This window comes from Acartia tonsa, chromosome 14 (genome assembly GCF_053477335.1).
Source record: "Acartia tonsa isolate MP-2025a chromosome 14, ASM5347733v1, whole genome shotgun sequence".
Lineage (NCBI taxonomy): Eukaryota > Metazoa > Arthropoda > Copepoda > Calanoida > Acartiidae > Acartia > Acartia tonsa.
In genome coordinates this window covers 8,249,987-8,269,224 of record NC_137273.1, presented here as the reverse complement: position 1 = coordinate 8,269,224, position 19,238 = coordinate 8,249,987, and the positions used below count along the sequence as shown (strand labels likewise).

The window sequence follows — 19,238 nt, the reverse complement described above, 5'->3', positions numbered from 1 at the left end:
TAACAACGCACATAATCTAGAAACAGAAAAATACTAATGGGTATAGGTTTCAACAAAATTTTATTCCTAATATTACATCAATCATATTTTACTAGCCGGTCGCCCCTTAGTATCTAGAGGCTCTATAATCAAAGGAGCATAGAATGGACAGAAAAATAGGCTAAAACATCGCTTAAATCTAAAAATAAAAACAGCCTAAAACCATCCTGAGATCTAAAAGAAAGTTATTTAACTAAATCAGTTTATTGAATGAGATCTTAAGCTTAAGACATAAAATCGTTACTTCTTTAAATTATAGTATAAAACCGTGTCCATTATAATACTGCTTTGGTGAATTAAAAAATTGCTAGTATTTAGTAGTTTTTGTATATATAAAAAAGAGTTCAATTAATTCAAAATAATTAAAATTTAATAATTAATTAAGATATTTAATTTTAAACTTGTTAATTATTAATTTGTCTATTAAAAAAAGAAAGAAAATAATTACAACTTTGCTATGGTTTGTACCTAATACTTTAAAACACTGTGATCCACTTAAATTAAATCATTTTCTATCTTTAATTAGCCTCCGCTGTAGCCGGAGCAATCAAATTTCAGTATCTCAACCCATCAGTCGAACAGCTTATTAAGCCTCCCAATTAGATTCATTCTCGAACTAAGCAAATCAATAAGCCTGATTCTAAGTCGCAGCAACCCTCAGACACGCGGCTTTTTAGAGCCGCAACCGCACTCAACAATGCAGCTTTATCAGCTATGATCGTTTTTTATTAAAGCCCTATATTCGAAATACGCCATTAAAATTGTATGATTCGACAATATGCTAACAAAATTGACAGGGGAATTTAGAGGCTTTTCAGATAAATAATTAATTAGTGTATCAAAAGTGAGAAAATTCAAGTAAAACACTATGTTTTTTTTTAAAATTTGCTAGATTTTTTGTTATACTGGTTATAAAAAGCGAATAAGTCGTTCTACTTAATTGAATTTCAATTTTATTTTTAATAAACAGAATAATTTAGGTAAAACTATGTTTTAGGTATACATTTTTTTGTGTTGACCATGATCACGTATTTTTAGATACCCTAATTACATTCTTGATTAACTATTTATATTCTGTATTTTTTTAAAATTTCTATAGTTTTTCAATTTTTTATGATTTAATATTTTTACTCGGGTTTTATAGAGCCAGTTTCGTCCAAGTTGCCGGAATTTTTCATTAATTTCCTGAAAAAGTTATAATTTAATTAGTTTCATATCATTCAGTCTATAGGGGAACTTGAGGAAGTGAGAAGGAGGGAGGGGAGTCGACCCTCTACTTTACTTCCAATTTTAAAAATGAAATTATTATTTTTTGGGAAGGATATTTTTTTCAATGGTTATTTAAATTGGAAACGACGATATATTATACTCCAAAATAGTTAGGAACCTTCCCTGTTAAGGAAAACTATGTAATTGAGCACTTAGCGAGATTTTAAGCTACAGACAGACAGAGATACATACTAGTTTTTAAAAGGATCAATTAAGTAAATATTAAGCATAAATTTTACCTATTTTTATAAACTTCAATAATGGATTGTCTAACTTCCGACCTAAATTAAGATAAATATTTAGATTCTAAATCAATGGGGAATAAATAATAACACAAATAAAAATTTAGAATTAAAATCCATAAAGATATACCTAATACAAATGTATTGACAGATATGTAGATAGTTAGGTAGAAAAACTAGTGTATATTAAAACAAGGATGACAACATCCATAAAAGCAAAGCTCTGAAACGGTTGGACAAACGGACATTAACACTTGTATAGTGTCAGAACTGAATAATCAGAATATAAATGAATAAGAGACAAAGCAAAATTGTGAGTAAATTTGTTGAAAAACTTCTTGATACAGGATAATGTTTATGGACATACTTAGTGAACTTACATTTTAAGACTTGATTATAGAGTCGCTTTGCTTACAGTATTGTAGTTTGTTGTCCCAGAAATCAGAATGCCAAAAATCGGATAATAAAATCACATAAAAATTCGTTGTTAAAAAATTAAAAAATCAACATGTTTAAAATGAACGTACGGATATTCTGGTAATGATTATAGAGTTGCTACGCCACTATCTACTACAGGAATCACCATGCAAAGTTTGAAATAGGTAGGACTATTCTAACATGCCTAAATAAACAAAAAAAAACTATCTATCTCGGACAGACGTACGGACGGACAGACACTAATTATAGAAAAGGTTCGCCTTTCAAAAAGATAAATAGATTGATTATATAACAGATGTATCGTAATTGTGTCGTTTATAATCTAATTATATTATTCATATCATTAATAATTATATAAATACATATACAACATTAGACCTTTTATAAATTAGACCTTTTGTAGAGTAGACCTTTTGTAGCGGTAGACTTTTTGTAGGATTAGATCTTATGTGGGGGTAGACCTTTTGTAGAGTAGACCTTTTGTAGGGATAAATCTTTTGTAGGAGTAGACCTTTTGTAGAGTAGACCTTTTTTAATTAGACCTTTTGCAGCAACGCCGGATAGATATGCATGGAAACTTAAAGAAGATGATAATTAAGATAAGATAAAGATAAAACAAGGATGACAACATCCATAAAAGCGAAGCACTGAAACGGTAGGACAAACGGACATTAACACTTGTATAGTATCTGAACTGAAAAATTGGAACATAAATGTATAAATGTCGAACCAAAATTGTAGGTAAATTTGTTGAAAAACTGCTTAAAAACAGGATACTGTTTATGGACATACTTACATTTTTGGACTTGATTATAGAGTTGCTTCGCTTATAATATTGTTCTTTGTTGTCCCAGGAATCAATATACCATAAATCAGATCAAACGGATAATTAAAACACTTGAAAATTTGTTGTTAAAAAAGTAGAAAAATCAACATGTTATTGTTTAAAATGGACGTACGGACATTCTGGTAATGATTATAGAGTTGCTACGCTTTCTAAATCGTACCCAACTACTACAGGAATCATCATGCAAAGTTTGAAATCGATAGGACAATTCTAACATGCCTAAATTAACGAATAAAAGCTATCTATCACGGACGTACGGACGGACGGACCGACCCTAATTATAGGAAAGCTTCGCTTTTAAAAAGATAGATAAATGAATGCCTTACTTTGTTATCAAAGTCCAGAGAGGTATAAGAAACTGATGTGAGCAGCCCAGGATGTATTTAAACATTATGAAGATAAACACATTTGTTTGAAGTTCTGGTAAGATCTCACAGCCAATCATACTAAATAGATAGATAGATTAATAAATAAATAAAAAAGATTGCTAGATTAATTGATAGATAAATAGATTAATTGATTAATTAAGGGTAGATAGATAAATTGTTCATTAATAAACAGTCTGGTAACATATCACGTCCAATTACAAAGTACCAAGATGACAGTATGTGTGTCTGTCTATAGAAAAGGATCTCGCTAGCCACTAAACTGATATAGTTCTTCTTTATAGGGAAACTTCCTATAGGTCCAGTTATAACTTTTTTGGGGATGGTGCTTTTATTTTTTCCCAAGAGTAATTGCCACTACAAAAAAAAATATTAATTTCGAAACTGCTGCTAGAAGCGTAGCTAAATAAAAAATTTTTTGCGTAATTTTATGAACTTTTCAATGCATGATCTATGTGGATTTTTTTTGGTACCAAACTACTTTTTTTGCCAAAACCTGCCTTTGAATTCTTAGGCTACTTTTTAACCAGTGTAAAGTCAAATAGGTTTGTTTATCAGAAGAAAAGTATCGAAAATAGATAATTGATAAAAGAGATTAAAAAGTAATAAAAGGATATTTAAGTAGAAAATTAGCCATTTTGTATGAACATTACCTAAAATGCATCAACTTTGAAAAGAATAAAGTGCAATATGTGTCAACATTAGATACATTAATCTTTAATTTCTTTAAAATTCTGCTTCAGTAGACAATAATGTTTTTATAGAACCGCATCTACACTCTAACTATGTTAGGTAAAACGTCCGTAACCACGTCAATCCGTTAGAGTGAGTTATGTAAAAAAAGAAAGTAACATTTCAATAGATTTGAAAAATTTCAAATATTGACAGAAATTAAAAAAAAATATTATATTTATCCCAATAACCTATTCCTATATTCTTGACTATACTCATAAGGAGGAATTTTTAAACTTAATGGGAAGAGCAGTTTAACAAACGGACGTACACTAATTATAGAGTAGCTACGCTACTTTAAGTCCTACCTTACACCATACGTGCCCACTGTAATGATAAATATTCCTAACTGCAGCATAAACCCTGGGGGCTTCTCCACTTCTAGTTCTAGATAGATAGATAGATAGATAGATAGATAGATAGATAGATAGATAGATAGATAGATAGATAGATAGATAGATAGATAGATAGATAGATAGATAGATAGATTGATAGACAGATATATGTATTCACAGATAGATATTTGAATTGATAGATAGATAGTTGATTGATAAAAACTAAATATAAATCATTATGATTGATAAAAACTAAATATAAATCATTATAATTGTTAAAAACTTTTGCAATGCACAAAGCAAAGTTATACAGTTTATCTTATATCTAGTTTCTAATCTGTTATCAAAAGTTTTTTCTTATTAGAAATATAAAAGATTTTCGCAGATTTGATTTTTAACCCATTTACGATAGCTAAATTGATTGTTATTCCGCATTTTTCTGTTGAAATTTTTCTTGAATAACGGAATAAGAATTTATTTTTTTAGGTAAAAAATTCTAAAAACACTATCTAATTCTACTAGCGCCTGCGCCCCAATCTTTCAGGGGCTGGATGGAAGAAAAATAGCATAAAACCTAACTAAGCCCTGACTTATTAATAAAACTAAAACAGCCTAAAAACCATCTCAGGACCTATTAAATGCTTTACTGTAAATGAAAACCATATAGGTTCAGTGGTTGGTTCGCTGTAAAACAGCTTACTACTTTATATATAACTAGCGGCTGCGCCCCTAGCATCCAGGGGCTCTCTATTATAGGGCACAAAAATAGCCTAAAACCATGTCACCTAGACTTATTTGAAAAAAATAGCCTAAAACCATCTCAGAGCCTATAAGAGGCTTCACTGTAAAGAAGAACCATATATCGGTTCAGCGGTTAGCGAGATCCATCGCAGACATAAAAAAAAAGCGTATTACTTTATATTATAGGATGATGATGATATAAAATAGCTGCTATGCCCCCAGGGCATTTAGGAAAACTTAAAGTGGGGGAAGAAGTCCCCCATCCACTTTCTATTTTAGTTTTAAAAGTAAACAAGATGAGTTATTATTTTCCAGAGGATAATTCTATAGAAGGGTGGAGAAACTTACCCCCAAAATAGTTTTAGACCTTCACTAGACCTATAAGAAGCTTTGAAGTTAGTGAAATACTTTGAACACACACATCATGCTATTTTTATATAAGGATAACAGTCTCTCTTAAATAATATTTTTCATCAAATAACTTGTAAGAATAAAAAATCATAAATAGCTTTTTAGCATGACAAAAATATAAATAGATTTACATTTATATAATTGATAAACAAGGATGACACAATCCATACGTAATAAAGCACTTAACTAGAATTTTTAATATACTTTTTAAGATTGAACAAAACACAACGAAAAAGGCAGCTATTTCAGCTACTTTTGGTCAATTGCAATGTTGACAAAAAATCTTAAGTTTTATTATGGTGTACTAGCGTCTGAACCTCTAACATCTGGGGGCTCTGTATTTAAAGGGGTAAGAATATCCTTAATGCTTAAATATAAAAATAGAATAGCCTAAAACCTTCCTGGAACCTACGTGAAGCTTCCCTCAAATTAAGAACTCAATTACTTCAGAGTAGGTATTAAAAACTTAAGCTAAAAAATACTAGTTTATATAGTAAGATAAATTTTTGTTCTAACATATGGATAATGGACAAAGTGAGTTAAGGAATAGGAACACTGCCAAAAAATGTAGAAGAAAGTTTGCTCTATTCTGTGTTTTAACCTGTTAGCAAGAGTTTTTATATCATGCCAAGAACTTTTGATTAGTCTTTCTTTAGTAGCGAAGCAATCTATAATATAAAATGTCCGTCCGTCAGGTATTTTCTCTGCTGTTATTGAAAATAGACGGCTGAATTTTATTATGAAGATTTACTTAATCTTTATATATTATGTATCTGTATAAATATTGGGATATATATGAAGGGTCTCTTTTTTCCCTATGAATCTATGTTTTTTGGTACTTTCCTACTTATGGAGTTGTCATACTTGTTCTATTATAACTTCTATTATTATTATTTCTATATTTTCTAGAAGCACTGTGGTTCTAGAAATAGGTTATTTTCATACGTCCAGCTGTTAAAGTGAGAGTGACAGACGAACGTTTACTAATTATGAAGGAGCTGTACTCCATAAAATAGATACCTGGGTCCCCATCATCATATTTTCTTCTTAAAACACATTCTGGTATCCATAGCGCTAAAATTATAATGACTTTCTGTGAATAGTAAAACGAAAAATCAATAGATATATTAATTTCAGTTTTGTTGTCCCAAAGGGGTCGAAGGCCTGTGCCTGTTTATGGAAAGCTATCGATATTTTTCATGATTTTTCGGTATGACTTAGAACCGGTTTCTAATCTAGCGGATAATAATCGGCATCACATCCGTACTGGAAAATAAAATTAAAATCAATTGTATACGTTATCTTTGCAAAAATATGTTTCTGAATGCAAACTCATTTTTAAAAAAAATACCATGGTATTAACCCAACACACAACCCTGCGATCGCACGACCTTTGTCTGAAAGCCTTAACTATGCATGATATTGAGTTTAAAGGCTAAGTCAATCACCCTATTCTTGTCACACGCCTGACTTAGTAGAGGTAGGTACTCCTATAGCAAAAAGGCTTTACCTATATTTATAAATGGAGCTATCAAAGGTCCACAAACTGTCGGAAGAATTAATACAAATATTAAAGATATCAACGGTAGAGTGTTGTGAGGATCATCTCTAAAATAGATAAATAGATAGAAAAGTAGAAAAATAGATAGAAAAATAAATGAAAATTTATTCTATTCACAAATATTAAAGTTATCAATAGCAGAGTGCTGTGAGTATCATCTCTAAGATAGATAAATAGATAGCTTTGCATATAGATAGATGGATAGATAAAAAGATGGATGGATAGAGCTACCAATTATTTAGAAATATTAAGGATATCAATGGTAGAGTGTTGTGAGGATCAGCTCTAAAGTAGATAAATAGATAGAAAAGTAGATAAATAGATAGAAAAATAGATGAAAATATATTATATTCACAAATATTAAATTTATCAATGGCAGAGTGTTGTGAGGATCATCTCTAAAATAGATAAATAGATAGCTTTGCATATAGATAGATAGAAAGATAAACAGATAAATAGATAGATGAATAGATATATGAATATGATAAATATATGTACAAATAGATCTATTATATAACTCATTTAGAAAGTTTCTGTGGTGAGAATTCGAGTTCAATTCTCCGTGTGTTGACTCGAATTTCTCATTCGCAATAATAATCATGCAACTTTCCTTGGTTGTGTTAGAAGGGGATTATTTGAGTAAGTTTGGATACTCAATAGTCACGTACATGATGGCTTATCAATCAATCAATCAAACCAAAAAAATGGACATTACTTATGGACATGATTGTACTCGTTATTTTTCTTTTTAATAAGCAATTTTATATTTTCTTTTGGTCATAAAAATATCATTCATTATATTTTACAATTTGCTATTTTAATGTACAACAATGACGATTACGTCCACAGCTGAAATTTTAAGAAACGTTAAGGCCAAGCATTAAATGTTTTATATTAAGAAGCAGAACGATAAGGCTGATATATTAGCTTTCATAATTTTATCTATTGAACATTTCAAGTTATTTTGTTCCTTTAGTACAAGCGTCTACGCCCAAAGAGGACAATAATCCCTCCCTCATAATATATATGAACCTTCCTTGGACCTATAAGAAACTTCATTTTTATTAAAAAGAAGAACCTTTATGGTCAAGTAGTTAGCGAGAACTTAAGACATCCTGTTACTTTTATATAAGGACTAGCGGCTGCGCCAGTAGCATTTAGGGACTCTATATTAGGAGGGATATGAAAAGGCCCAAAAATAGCCTATAACAATACCAAGTCTTTTACATAAAAATTGAATAGCCAAAAACCATCAGGGCCTACATATAATATAATATGGAGAACAGTATCGGTTCAGCAGTTATAGAGATTCTTCGCTACAGAAAAAAAACTTACTACTTTATATACTAAGATGTCTGTAAGTATCTTCTTTTTGGTAATAATGTTATTACTGCGTTATTTATAAAAACTTGCTCGGCCCATAATGAGAAAGTATCACTTATGCTAATTTTGGAATTAAATTAAATAGCTATATTATATGAGCACTAATGTTCCAGCAAGTGCACTTCTTTTCAATTCTCACAAGATTTAAAACATTTTAATGACCAGAAAAACACTTCTGATTCACACTGCATGATGTGCGGCACGGCAGCCACTACTGCAAAATATATACACATATCTAAGAAATGGTTTGTACGACGGAAACACGGTTTGGCGGTTGCGTTTTATACGGGAATAATGTGGCTGACTGCAGCCGCCGATGGTAGACTAATTGAAACCGCGGTTGTTGAGCTTACTGAAATTCTACGGAAGAAAGTTTGCGACTGCCTAGCCTCTAACCCACCCCCCCACCCCCTTTAGGATTTAGATTCCCTTTCAAAATTTAATTTTAAAAGAAGAAAAGTTCTACAATAGTTGCCAATTGAGCACGGATAAACCCTCCTCGTTTTGTTTGAAATAAATTGAAAATAAAGAGGGGGTTGAATTTTTCTCTGTGGGGGCACTAGCCCTGCGGGAACTATACCTTCGTGGCTAGCTACAAAGAACCCAATATAACCACACCTAATATTCAACTAATGTAATAAACAAACAAATGAAAAATTACACCGCCCCCCCCCCCTTTCTGTCATATGCAATTTAATTAAAAATACGGTGTGGGGGGTAGGGGTGATCAAGAGGGTATTTTGTGTGATAGCACCAAAAGACTTACCTAACTGAGCAAGACGGATTTGGTTCCTGTAAAAACAATCAAATTTTAAAACTAAAATTAATCCACAAAACCATTAGAATTTTTCTCTTATCTCCTTTCACCATTTTCACATAAAATTGTGTAGTTTTTCTTACAAAATACTCTTTAATTTTCATAAAATCTAATTTCTAAAAGGACTAATGGCTTCGCCCCTTGCATATAACCCACACTTAAAATACTTTTTTACCCTTATCAGTCGGTTTGCTCTTTACCTGAATGACCCTGCTAGGTTTGCTGGCATCCTGTGCCCGCCAGGATGGAGATATTCAAAAAATTCCAACTCTCAGTTATGTGTCATACCCACACTTAAAAAGTCAAGCAGTTTGGGCTCTTTACCTTACACACACAGAAAATGAGATAGAAAATAACAGAGGAGGGGGGGGGGGGGCGTTGAACGCCCCCCCCCCCCCCCGATTGTTAAGGGTTAAAAGTTAATATTAAAATTTGATTGTTCCTTTGAAAGCATATGTTCATTCAGCATTGTGTTTACCACTCCTGAACCCCAGAGTACACCTATAATATTTAGATAAATAATTAATTTATTTGATAGTTAGTTAGATTATATATCTATAATACAAAGTAGCTTGATGTCTGTCCGTCCGTCCGTCTGTCCGTCTGTCTGAAGCTTAAGATTTCAATAACTGCTGAACTGAATGGACTCTACTCTTCAGGGAATATACCTACTGGTCCTGTGGTGGTTTTAAAGCTATTTCTTGGGGGGTGGGACATACCAAACCCCCAAAAAAATTTAAATTCACCCCCCCCCCCTAAAAAATGGTTTATTTAAAATTAAAGGATATGTGTGTAAATATTCGTTTATTCGTTAAAACATATTCTTTTATATTATAGACATTTAAAGCAAACCTATATTTTTCTTCTTTTACATATATGATGTCCTCTATTTTGCAATTAAAGTAAGAGAAAGAAGAAGAAAAAATAATTTTGTTTTTCCAGAAAGATTTGAGAAAACACATTAGTGCAGAAATGATCATTTTTCTTACTTTCAATTTAGATATGCTACATTGAACAAGGAAGGGATGCCGTCCTTTGTGACAAATTTGTCCATCATTGGCGCAGCTTTAATGGCAATATTAGCAGGGATCAAAAAGGATAAGATAACTGACGATACATTGGTTATCATCTCAGATAATGTTAGTTAGGAACTAACCAATGAAAATTAATAAAAGTATGTAAGTTTTTGAGTCATCGAATACGATAACGTGGTTATAAAACTTCGGGTACTTGTAAATTATATTTTAATGTCGCCCCCCTCCCTCTAATATTTAATTAAAATTTTCATATCGTAAAACTTTTTTTATCATAAAGGATGTAAAAATGTGTAAATAACCAATACAAAGCTTCTCTAAATATTTACACTTCTAGTTCAGCAATTAAGAAATTTTAAATTACACACGAATACTTAGCTAATATAGCTTTATCCTTCTTAATTATAAAAAAAAAATAATTCAATATGTAGTCCCATTACGATTGGAATGGTATAAGTTATACATGATTTTGAATTTGATCATTCTTCCTAGAAGCTTTTTCGTGGGAGAATGCCCGCCCCCCCTCTCCCACCCCATTATTACAAATTTTGATATTTTTTTTTTAAATAAGATGAATCTATTTGACTAGCCTAGGGTCCTAGCCGTTTATGAGGTTCTACCTGACAAAAATTATGCCCCTAAAAAAAGATATGGATTATTTCTCATTTTTATGACGTCACAGGGCTGATTTCATTAGACTCTTTTTCCAGCTATATTTGGGATAACTGTACATTTATGTTTGTTTGACTTCATAAAGTGTTTGATCAAAAAAAATTAAGGCTTCATAATAATAAGGGCGAAACAACTGTTATAACAATATTTTCTGAAGTTACTTGTGAATGTAAAAAAAAACAAGGACAATTGTTTCCAATATTAGCTCAACAAAAACAACATAGTACCATTTTGAAAGAAACTAGAAAACTCTTGGGTGAGTTGCCGCTAGTCCCATTTTTTATGAACAAAGTATCTAAATACTTTTTTTTGCAGACGGACGAAGATACCCTAATATTAGAGAATCTGCGCTTATAAAGAATAAAGTGATTGAAGGAAAACGCAATGTTTGTTTATTTGCGTATTATACTCTAAATCAATTTTTATAATGCTGCATTACAAGTCAGGGGAATAAGACAGGCAAAAATAGTTTTAAATTGTAGTACAAAAGTTTTAGTTTTGTAAAGTAATGATGGGAGAACATATTTCTTGGGGGGGGGGGAGAGGGGGGGGGGGGTCACCAATACTGAAACAAAATAACCTAATAACAAAGTTAAAAAACTTCATTATGCTCTTAAGTAGAACATCTATAATTTAGATAATTCAGTTATAATTCAGTGTTTTTTTAATCGGAGGATCCTTCTCCAAATTGATAATTAACCTTCACTGCACCTATAGATATCTTCCCTGTTAAGGAGAACCATTTGGTTCAGTGATTACCAAGATCATTCACTACACACTGACAGATAGATAGAAATTATATTACTTTTATATTAGGATAATTGTTCTTTTAAATTAATGTACCTATTCTTAAATTCTTGATTATAATAAAACTACCTACCCTAGTATTAGCGCCAAAAAGTTAATAGTTTTACATAATAATAACAAATAAAAATAACATTTTTTTCCTTTTAAATAATAATCATCATTAAGACTAATCTAAATATTGGTTTGTTTTATTCTTTTGATAAAAAGTAGGAAGTTTTTTTTGTCTGAAAATTAAGATTTCGAGAATAAAGAAAAATGATTGAGTTCTTCCTTTAAAGGAAGCTTCACATAGGCCAGGGAATGGTTTTCGGCTGTTTTAATTCTTTGAATGGTTTTAGGTTATTTACTCCCATAATCTTACCCCTTTTAAGACAGCCCCCCTAGATGCTATGGGCGCAGCCGCTAGTACTGGTAGAAAACATCAAAATAAAGTCCATATAAATATAAGCTTATAATTAGATATTCATTAAATTAATATTTCTTTTAGTTTTGTAATATCAAAAAGATATCAAAATTAAAATATAAATAAAACATATTAAAATAAAAAGAAAAATCACGAAACCTAATATAAACAAATATTATTTAAAGCTTTAAATAAACTAGCAGTTAGGAGCTCTGTATTCATGAAGGGAGGGAGGCAGCAAAAACGCCTAAAACCTTCCCATCAAGACTTTAATTCTTGAATCATCTCTAGAAAAGGTAGCTCAGTCGGTTCAGTAGTTAGCGATATTTTAAAGGACCGACAAGAAATAAACATTAATCTATAATTCAAAGTAGCTTGATGCCTGTCCGTCCGTCTGAAGCTTAAGATCTAGGTAACCACTTAAACGATTGGATTCTACTCTTCAAGGAATATATCTACTGGGCCTGTGGTGGTTTTAAGCTATTTTTTGGGGAGTAGGACACCCTCAACCCCCCTAAAAACAAAAAAAACCAATCATTTTCAGGTACCTATTTTTTTTAGGTACATATTTTTTTCAATTACCTCTTGGGACAAAGCCCTTAAAGGCTAGGGGCGAAGCCACTATTACTTTATATTAGAGGATAGCCTTAATTTCCTTCACTGTTTTAATATAAAAGAATGACATAGAAAATAGCAAAGAAAAGAAGAATAGTTATTTTTTGCATCGTATTATAAACAGCTTTCCGATGCTAAACATAGTTTTTTCATGGCTGAGAACAGGTTCTAATCCACCAAATATTTATCGGTTTCGAATGAATACGAGAAAAAAAACTTACCCAGAATAATTTTATCTCTGGCTATTAGCTTATAGTCTTCATCTAACCTAAATTATAAAGGAATTTATCTTTATGGTTATGAAGTTATTCTATAAAGTTTCCAAGTATGTTTATCCTTCTGTCAGTCTTTATGTCTGGTGGTAGTGCTAAGGTGGTCCCAATTGCCCTTCCCTTCGTTTATTATTCATCGCTCTCTCTCTCTCTCTTTCTCTCTCTCTCTCTCTCTCTCTCTCTCTCTCTCTCTCTCTCTCTCTCTCTCTCTCTCTCTCTCTCTCTCTCTCTCTCTCTCTCTCTCTCTCTCTCTCTCTCTCTCTCTCTCTCTCTCTCTCTCTCTCTCAAGATTATACAGCCCCTGTACAAAAGTAATGATAACATAAAAAAGGGCAAACATTATTTAATATTGATATCGGACATACTATCCTTTTCGCTATACTTATTAACAAATTAGTTATTTATAGAAAAGACAGTCTTGGCATAGCAGTAAGCTTTACATTTTTAACATCTTCAGTTGTAACGCAGTTTGTGCAAGACTTAATTTTTGAAAACTAACTAAACTTTAAAACCTTCTCAAATATAAAAACTGTGGAAATGAAAAAAAAAGATACAATCTAGTACTTTTTGTAGATTTACTTTTAGATGAGAAAAATATGAAAGTGTTTATTTAAGAAATTGATGTAATATCCTATTCATTCTTCCTTTCATTTTGACAACCTAACTTTAGATTTAATACCCTTCTTTCAATTAAATATAATACAAAGTAGAAAGATGTCTCTCTGTCTGTCTAAAGCTTAAGATCTCGGTAATTACTAATTTCCAATGCCTTTTGGGGCGAAGTCCCTAGAGTCTATAGGCGAATCTGCTATAAATAATTGTAATATGGCATAGTTAGCATCATGTAAGAATAATTTTCTTATGTTTTGAAAAATAAATCATGCTTTTATATATCATCTAAGTTCAATTTCAAAAATTTATATCTAACAGAAAATCTTTTTAACGTAAAAATTACTTTTTTATTCATTTTTTATAGTTTTCCTAATAAAAATCGGTAATGAAATGTAAATATAAGCTTACATAAGTAAACAATAAATAAACACACATCACTCAAATCATTTCATTTAAAATCAAAAATAAATATTTGTTTCTCAATGTTTATGAATTTACAGTGGTGTTTTTTGGCAGCTAAGCAATGTATCACATTTGCCACTTTTTTTCAGATAACAAGCAACTGGTGGTTGTTAAAAATTTGGCGGTCACCCAAAGATTTTTTTTCGTATCCCCTCAAAAATTTTTTTAAATAAATTGCATAGAAAGGTATTTTATTTTTGAAAAATAAAATTAAAATTACTGAAAAGGAATGTAATTGGCCTATTAAGTTGCTTTGATCTTTAATAACTTACTTTATCGAATCAGGTATTGTATACGTCGAGTTAGCTCCTAAAGTATCAATACAATACAATTTTGTGTGTGTTGTGTTTCAAGCCACGTGACTAAATTTGAACATAACTTACTTTATAGAATCAGCTACTGTAGAGTTAGCTCTTGAAATTCCAACACCAGTTCCTAAAAAACAAAATTATTTCATAAATTGTTTGGTAATAGTCTGCCTGTATATATAGTCTGTATATAAATCATATAAATGGATACATGGATGTAAAAAAAAAATAATTCTCTGTACAGATCAGCTTTTTGATATTCGTAGAATGTTTGTTTTTTATGTGTTTGAAGGGAAGATATGTCAAACTTGCTCAGAGAAATAACCCCCCCCCCCCCCGGCCCCCCCCCTCCCACCCGCTAGAATTATTTTGATATCTTAAAACAATAATAAAATTGGGTATGGGTTTCCATACCTTCCCCTTAAGACAAAGCCTTGGATTATAATGGCGAAGCAAACTGTAAATTACATATTTTTCAGGGGCTGCTATTCAGCCAATTAATTCCAATTGAAATTGCTGCGAAAGTTAATATTTTGTTGGAGTAAAGTTGGAGCATAACTTGTTTTTTCATGTAACTGAAGAGGGGTCGGTAAGAAGGGGAGAAAAAGTGGAAGGGGTTGTCCTATAGAATTATTTCTCAGAATCACATTCCTTTTTCCCTGCATATATTTAAAATTAAAATAAATTCGGAGCATAGTGCGATTCTTGTCTATTATATGTATATATTCCCTGTAATTTATAAAAAATACAAATGAAAGTTAAACTGTTTTACTTAGTAGTGACATGTATTACATTCATATTTTATTACCCCATTAATATATTTTAGAGTGTTAATACAAAATAACAAATATTTATAATTGAATTCATTCACTAAAAAGTAAAAGGATTTTTTTCTTTAAAAAAGCGATTTTGTTAAATGGGCATTTTTTATTTTTGGATATTTCACTACGGAAGGATGATGTTCCTTTCGCCAAATAGCCTAACTACTATCTGTGAAAATTTGAGAATAATCGATCCAAACGTTTATGAGGTTTTACTGAACATACATTAAAGTAAAAGAATAGAAGAGGCTAAAGCTATAAGTAACTTTACTAACAGGAGACTTTCAATTGGGTGTTTGAATATCAGCTAACAGCGTCTGACAAAAGAGCAGATAGTGATTTGCTAACAGTTGAAAAAGGTTCCCACCACTTTGGCCAGGTACATATCTGGGTTATACAACTTTTCTTTACAACTTCTTTACAACTTACATACATACATACATACATGCAGAAAAGACATCCTACTGCTTTTTAATACTTACATTGTAGTAACACTTGAGAAAGAAACCCCTATTCATGATTAACAAAGCGGAATATTGGATGAGAAATTGATTCTAATTCATATAATTAGCAATCCTTTATTATATTACAATACATACGCATCAGGGTTTGGGGATAGGGTAACTGACAAAATATTTGTTTAGCTAGTTTTCCAACAGGCTTATAACAACTTGTATGACCGAAAGAATGAATGACCCGGTAATTTATATTCTAGATGTACATTGTTAAAGGGAATTCCACCAACAAAAAAAAAATCAGCCGAATATATTGAACTGCAGCCGACAAATTTACCTCGTCCCCATTACGTTCCCAAAGACATAAGGAAAATTTGAATCATAGAGTAGCCTCGCTAATAAAATATACATTATGTTTCAAAAAAAATTAAGAAATACAATTATCGGTTATTTTAATTTATTAAGTAGTAAGGTTTTTATTGTCTGATGATGAAAATCTCGTAAATTGCACTTTTCAGATACGCTGCAAGTTATAAAAAATAAATTCATTATTATTACTCCAGTTGTTATATCCCTGTCCAAAATTACAATATCCATACAGAAAAAAATATTTCTTTCATTGATTTTGACATGCAAGCTAATTTTTTGCAAGTTTCGATAAATAGTCTAAACCCATTCACACTACATATTCAAAAGCTTCAAATGTTGAAGTTATTTTTGGCTTTTATGAAACTAATTGTATTTTTTTATAAAATTTGTTATAAAGTTTTATGAAAAATGTCGCAGTAATAGTAATACAACTTATTTTGTCTGCATACATATTGCTTTTTAGTAGCGTGGCTACTCTGTAGTAAAGGTATATTCGTCTGTATGAATGGCCACTAAGGATACCATTATGTTTTTCTTTAGAAATATCGTCAGTAACTGCTACGCCCTTAGTATTCAGTTGTTCTGTAATCGAAGTCGTCAGGTGTGGGACTAAAAAACATTTTCTAATTGTTGGCAAGATATTAACTTACAAACCAAAAAAAACTTTACTCCTGATATAATAGGATAGCTGTGTAAATATTTGACAGAATTGTCCTTGTTATTTATTTTAGCAGCAGCAAAAACAAAACATTCAGATTTTTATTATTTGATTTTGTAACAGGGTTGCGGGAATATTTTGGCTTTATGTACATTATTAGCATAATATACATGCATCATACTCTAAGCAAGTATAACAGTTTTATATATATATTTCTATGCATTATAGCATGCCTTTTGTAAATCAGTTGAAGTAAGGGACATTCTTGTTTTATCTAAATGATGAGCATTTAAAAAAGCGTAAAAATCACACCTTTTCTGAAGATAAAATAAGTACAAATTTTTCACAATAAAAAATCCAAATCAGCTGGAGAAAGGGGACATTGTTCTATAAATCACCTTGGTACTCAAAGTTTTATAATCATTGACTCAAGAACTTTGGGCACTTTTATTGAAGTTTGATCAGTTGGTAACAAACAAGTTGTGTCCAAACTTTTCAATCAAAAATTTAATCTACAGAAGGAGTAAATATGTTTATCATTATTGGATGTACAATACACAAATCCATTTATTTTGTCTTACCCCCTAATATCCCTGTAATAATACTAATTGTAGTATTTATGAAAATATCAATCAAAGTTGTTGGAAAGTTGAACATGAAAAGTAAAACAACCAGACCTGACATTATCAAAAAAATAATAGTTTTTGTTTTTAATATTTCTAATCAAAATAAATAGGTTAACAATATATAAGTTTAATCAAAAGTACAAAAAATCAGTTAAAACAAAGTAAATAAATAAAGAAACTATCTAAAAAGCCTTTTAAATTCTTTTTTGTGCCTTCAAGCATAACTTGGATAAAAAATTATCTCCATAAATTTTTGTATTATTTTTAAAAGAAATTTTTGTTAAGATCTATGCATTAAAGATTGAGAACAAGGACATTATAATTGCAATAGTTAATTTATCAGTCAAGTTTAATTATCCAAAACCCGTTTTTAATGTGTAGGGGAAGGTGGGAGGGGGTGGGTATAGATTAACCCCTAATTTGTTAGGAAGTGAGAACAATTCCAAACATATCATTGATTTCTACTTAAAGGGACTGTGCACCTAAATTTTTCTCATCTTAACATTATCTCATTCATGATATCTCACAGATAGAGCAAAACGCGCTTTTGTTTGCTTAAAAAATGGCTTTTTCTGACGGTTTTTATAAGGTACAGGGAAAGGAAGGAATTTTCTGTACTATTTAAAATGTGCATTAAATTGCTTTTTTCTTCCATTATAGCTAAAATTAAACTTTTTCACTTAGTTCTTGATTTTTCCTAACAGTTAAGCTGACTTTTAACATAATCCTTGCTTTAAACCAATGTATAGTTACTTAGAAATTGATAAAATAAGCAATATTTTTTATTGAAAACCAAATACAATAGCAAAGCTAGAAACAGGTTTTTTATTGGTATCCAATTAACTTTAGATGGCCCATCTCTCGCCCATCTTTAATTACAAATTTGTAAATAATAAAGATGCAATATTTCTTTATAAACAGTCTGATAAAAGTGTAAACTAATTCTCCAAATTGGGTTATTTACTGTCCAACACAATAAAAAAAGATATTATTATTTTAAATAACCTATGAGATTCAACCCTTTGTAGACAGTGAGGTATTTTTTGTCAATAATACGAATTTAAAATAGGTCTTTATTACCTAATTACTATGTTATAAAAAAAACTAATTGGCAATTTTATATCATAAAATAAATCCTTAACAGTAAGTAAATTGTTTCAACTATATATGACAAGTTAAATATCCCTACGAACATTATAAGAAACAAAAACATTCAGATTTTCCCTGTTTTTTCCTTTTTCCCTCCCAAAATACCATAAAATTAAGGCATTATTCCTGGATATTTTTTTTAATAGAACGTTTTTGGTTGATCAGTGTAGTGAAATGTGCTTAGAAAATGTTAAGATTTGATAATCAGATGAGAAATTTTTAAGTTCGAACTCCCTTTAAACAAAAAGTAGTAAATAAACAGACTACACATAATGAATTTAAAAAATTATTCAGAAGGCTCACAAACAAAAGTTAGTGAGGTTCTTTGATATTGAAAAAGTAACAGCTTTTACCAAACAAAAGTTTTGTTATTAAAGGTTAAAAGAATGGAAATAGTAATTACTTATTATTTTCTTATTTTTGTAAAAAGTTTCTTTAAGTACTTATTCCAGTCAAACTTATTTTCATTGTATATTATGTTAACTTTATGGTGAATTAAAAAAATGTAAACAGCATAAAACCTGCCAGATATTAATTCTTTGTTTTTTTATACTTAGTCTTTAGCATTGTTATGTTATACAACAACAGTCGGTCAGATATTTATGTTTAATTTTATATTTGTTTTTGTGGTGTCCTGATTGCAATGCTGATTGAGAAACAAAAAAAAACATATTTTCAAGTAAAGGATACTATTCAAATTATTATTTTTAGAAGCAAAGCTATTTTATTAGAAAGCATGTTTGACTACAATTTTTTTTCTGTAATGGTGCCTTT

At 30.5% G+C, this 19,238-nt stretch overlaps 1 protein-coding gene across 1 annotated transcript in view; it reads right to left on the bottom strand.

Moving 5' to 3' along the window:
- Nucleotides 1-1,025: 1,025 nt before the first annotated feature.
- LOC145306243 (uncharacterized) overlaps nt 1,026-19,238 on the bottom strand; it is a 60,993-nt gene continuing 42,780 nt past the window's right edge. The window contains exons 6-15 of the mRNA XM_080148306.1: nt 14,462-14,513; nt 12,954-13,000; nt 9,646-9,702; nt 9,151-9,178; nt 6,951-7,048; nt 6,461-6,514; nt 4,262-4,340; nt 3,162-3,281; nt 1,548-1,589; nt 1,026-1,224 (exon numbers count right to left, since the gene is read on the bottom strand). Of these exons, the coding sequence (XP_080004432.1) occupies nt 1,167-1,224; nt 1,548-1,589; nt 3,162-3,281; nt 4,262-4,340; nt 6,461-6,514; nt 6,951-7,048; nt 9,151-9,178; nt 9,646-9,702; nt 12,954-13,000; nt 14,462-14,513 (635 nt within the window). The 3' untranslated portion in view covers nt 1,026-1,166. The remainder of the gene's footprint in view (nt 1,225-1,547; nt 1,590-3,161; nt 3,282-4,261; nt 4,341-6,460; nt 6,515-6,950; nt 7,049-9,150; nt 9,179-9,645; nt 9,703-12,953; nt 13,001-14,461; nt 14,514-19,238) is intronic.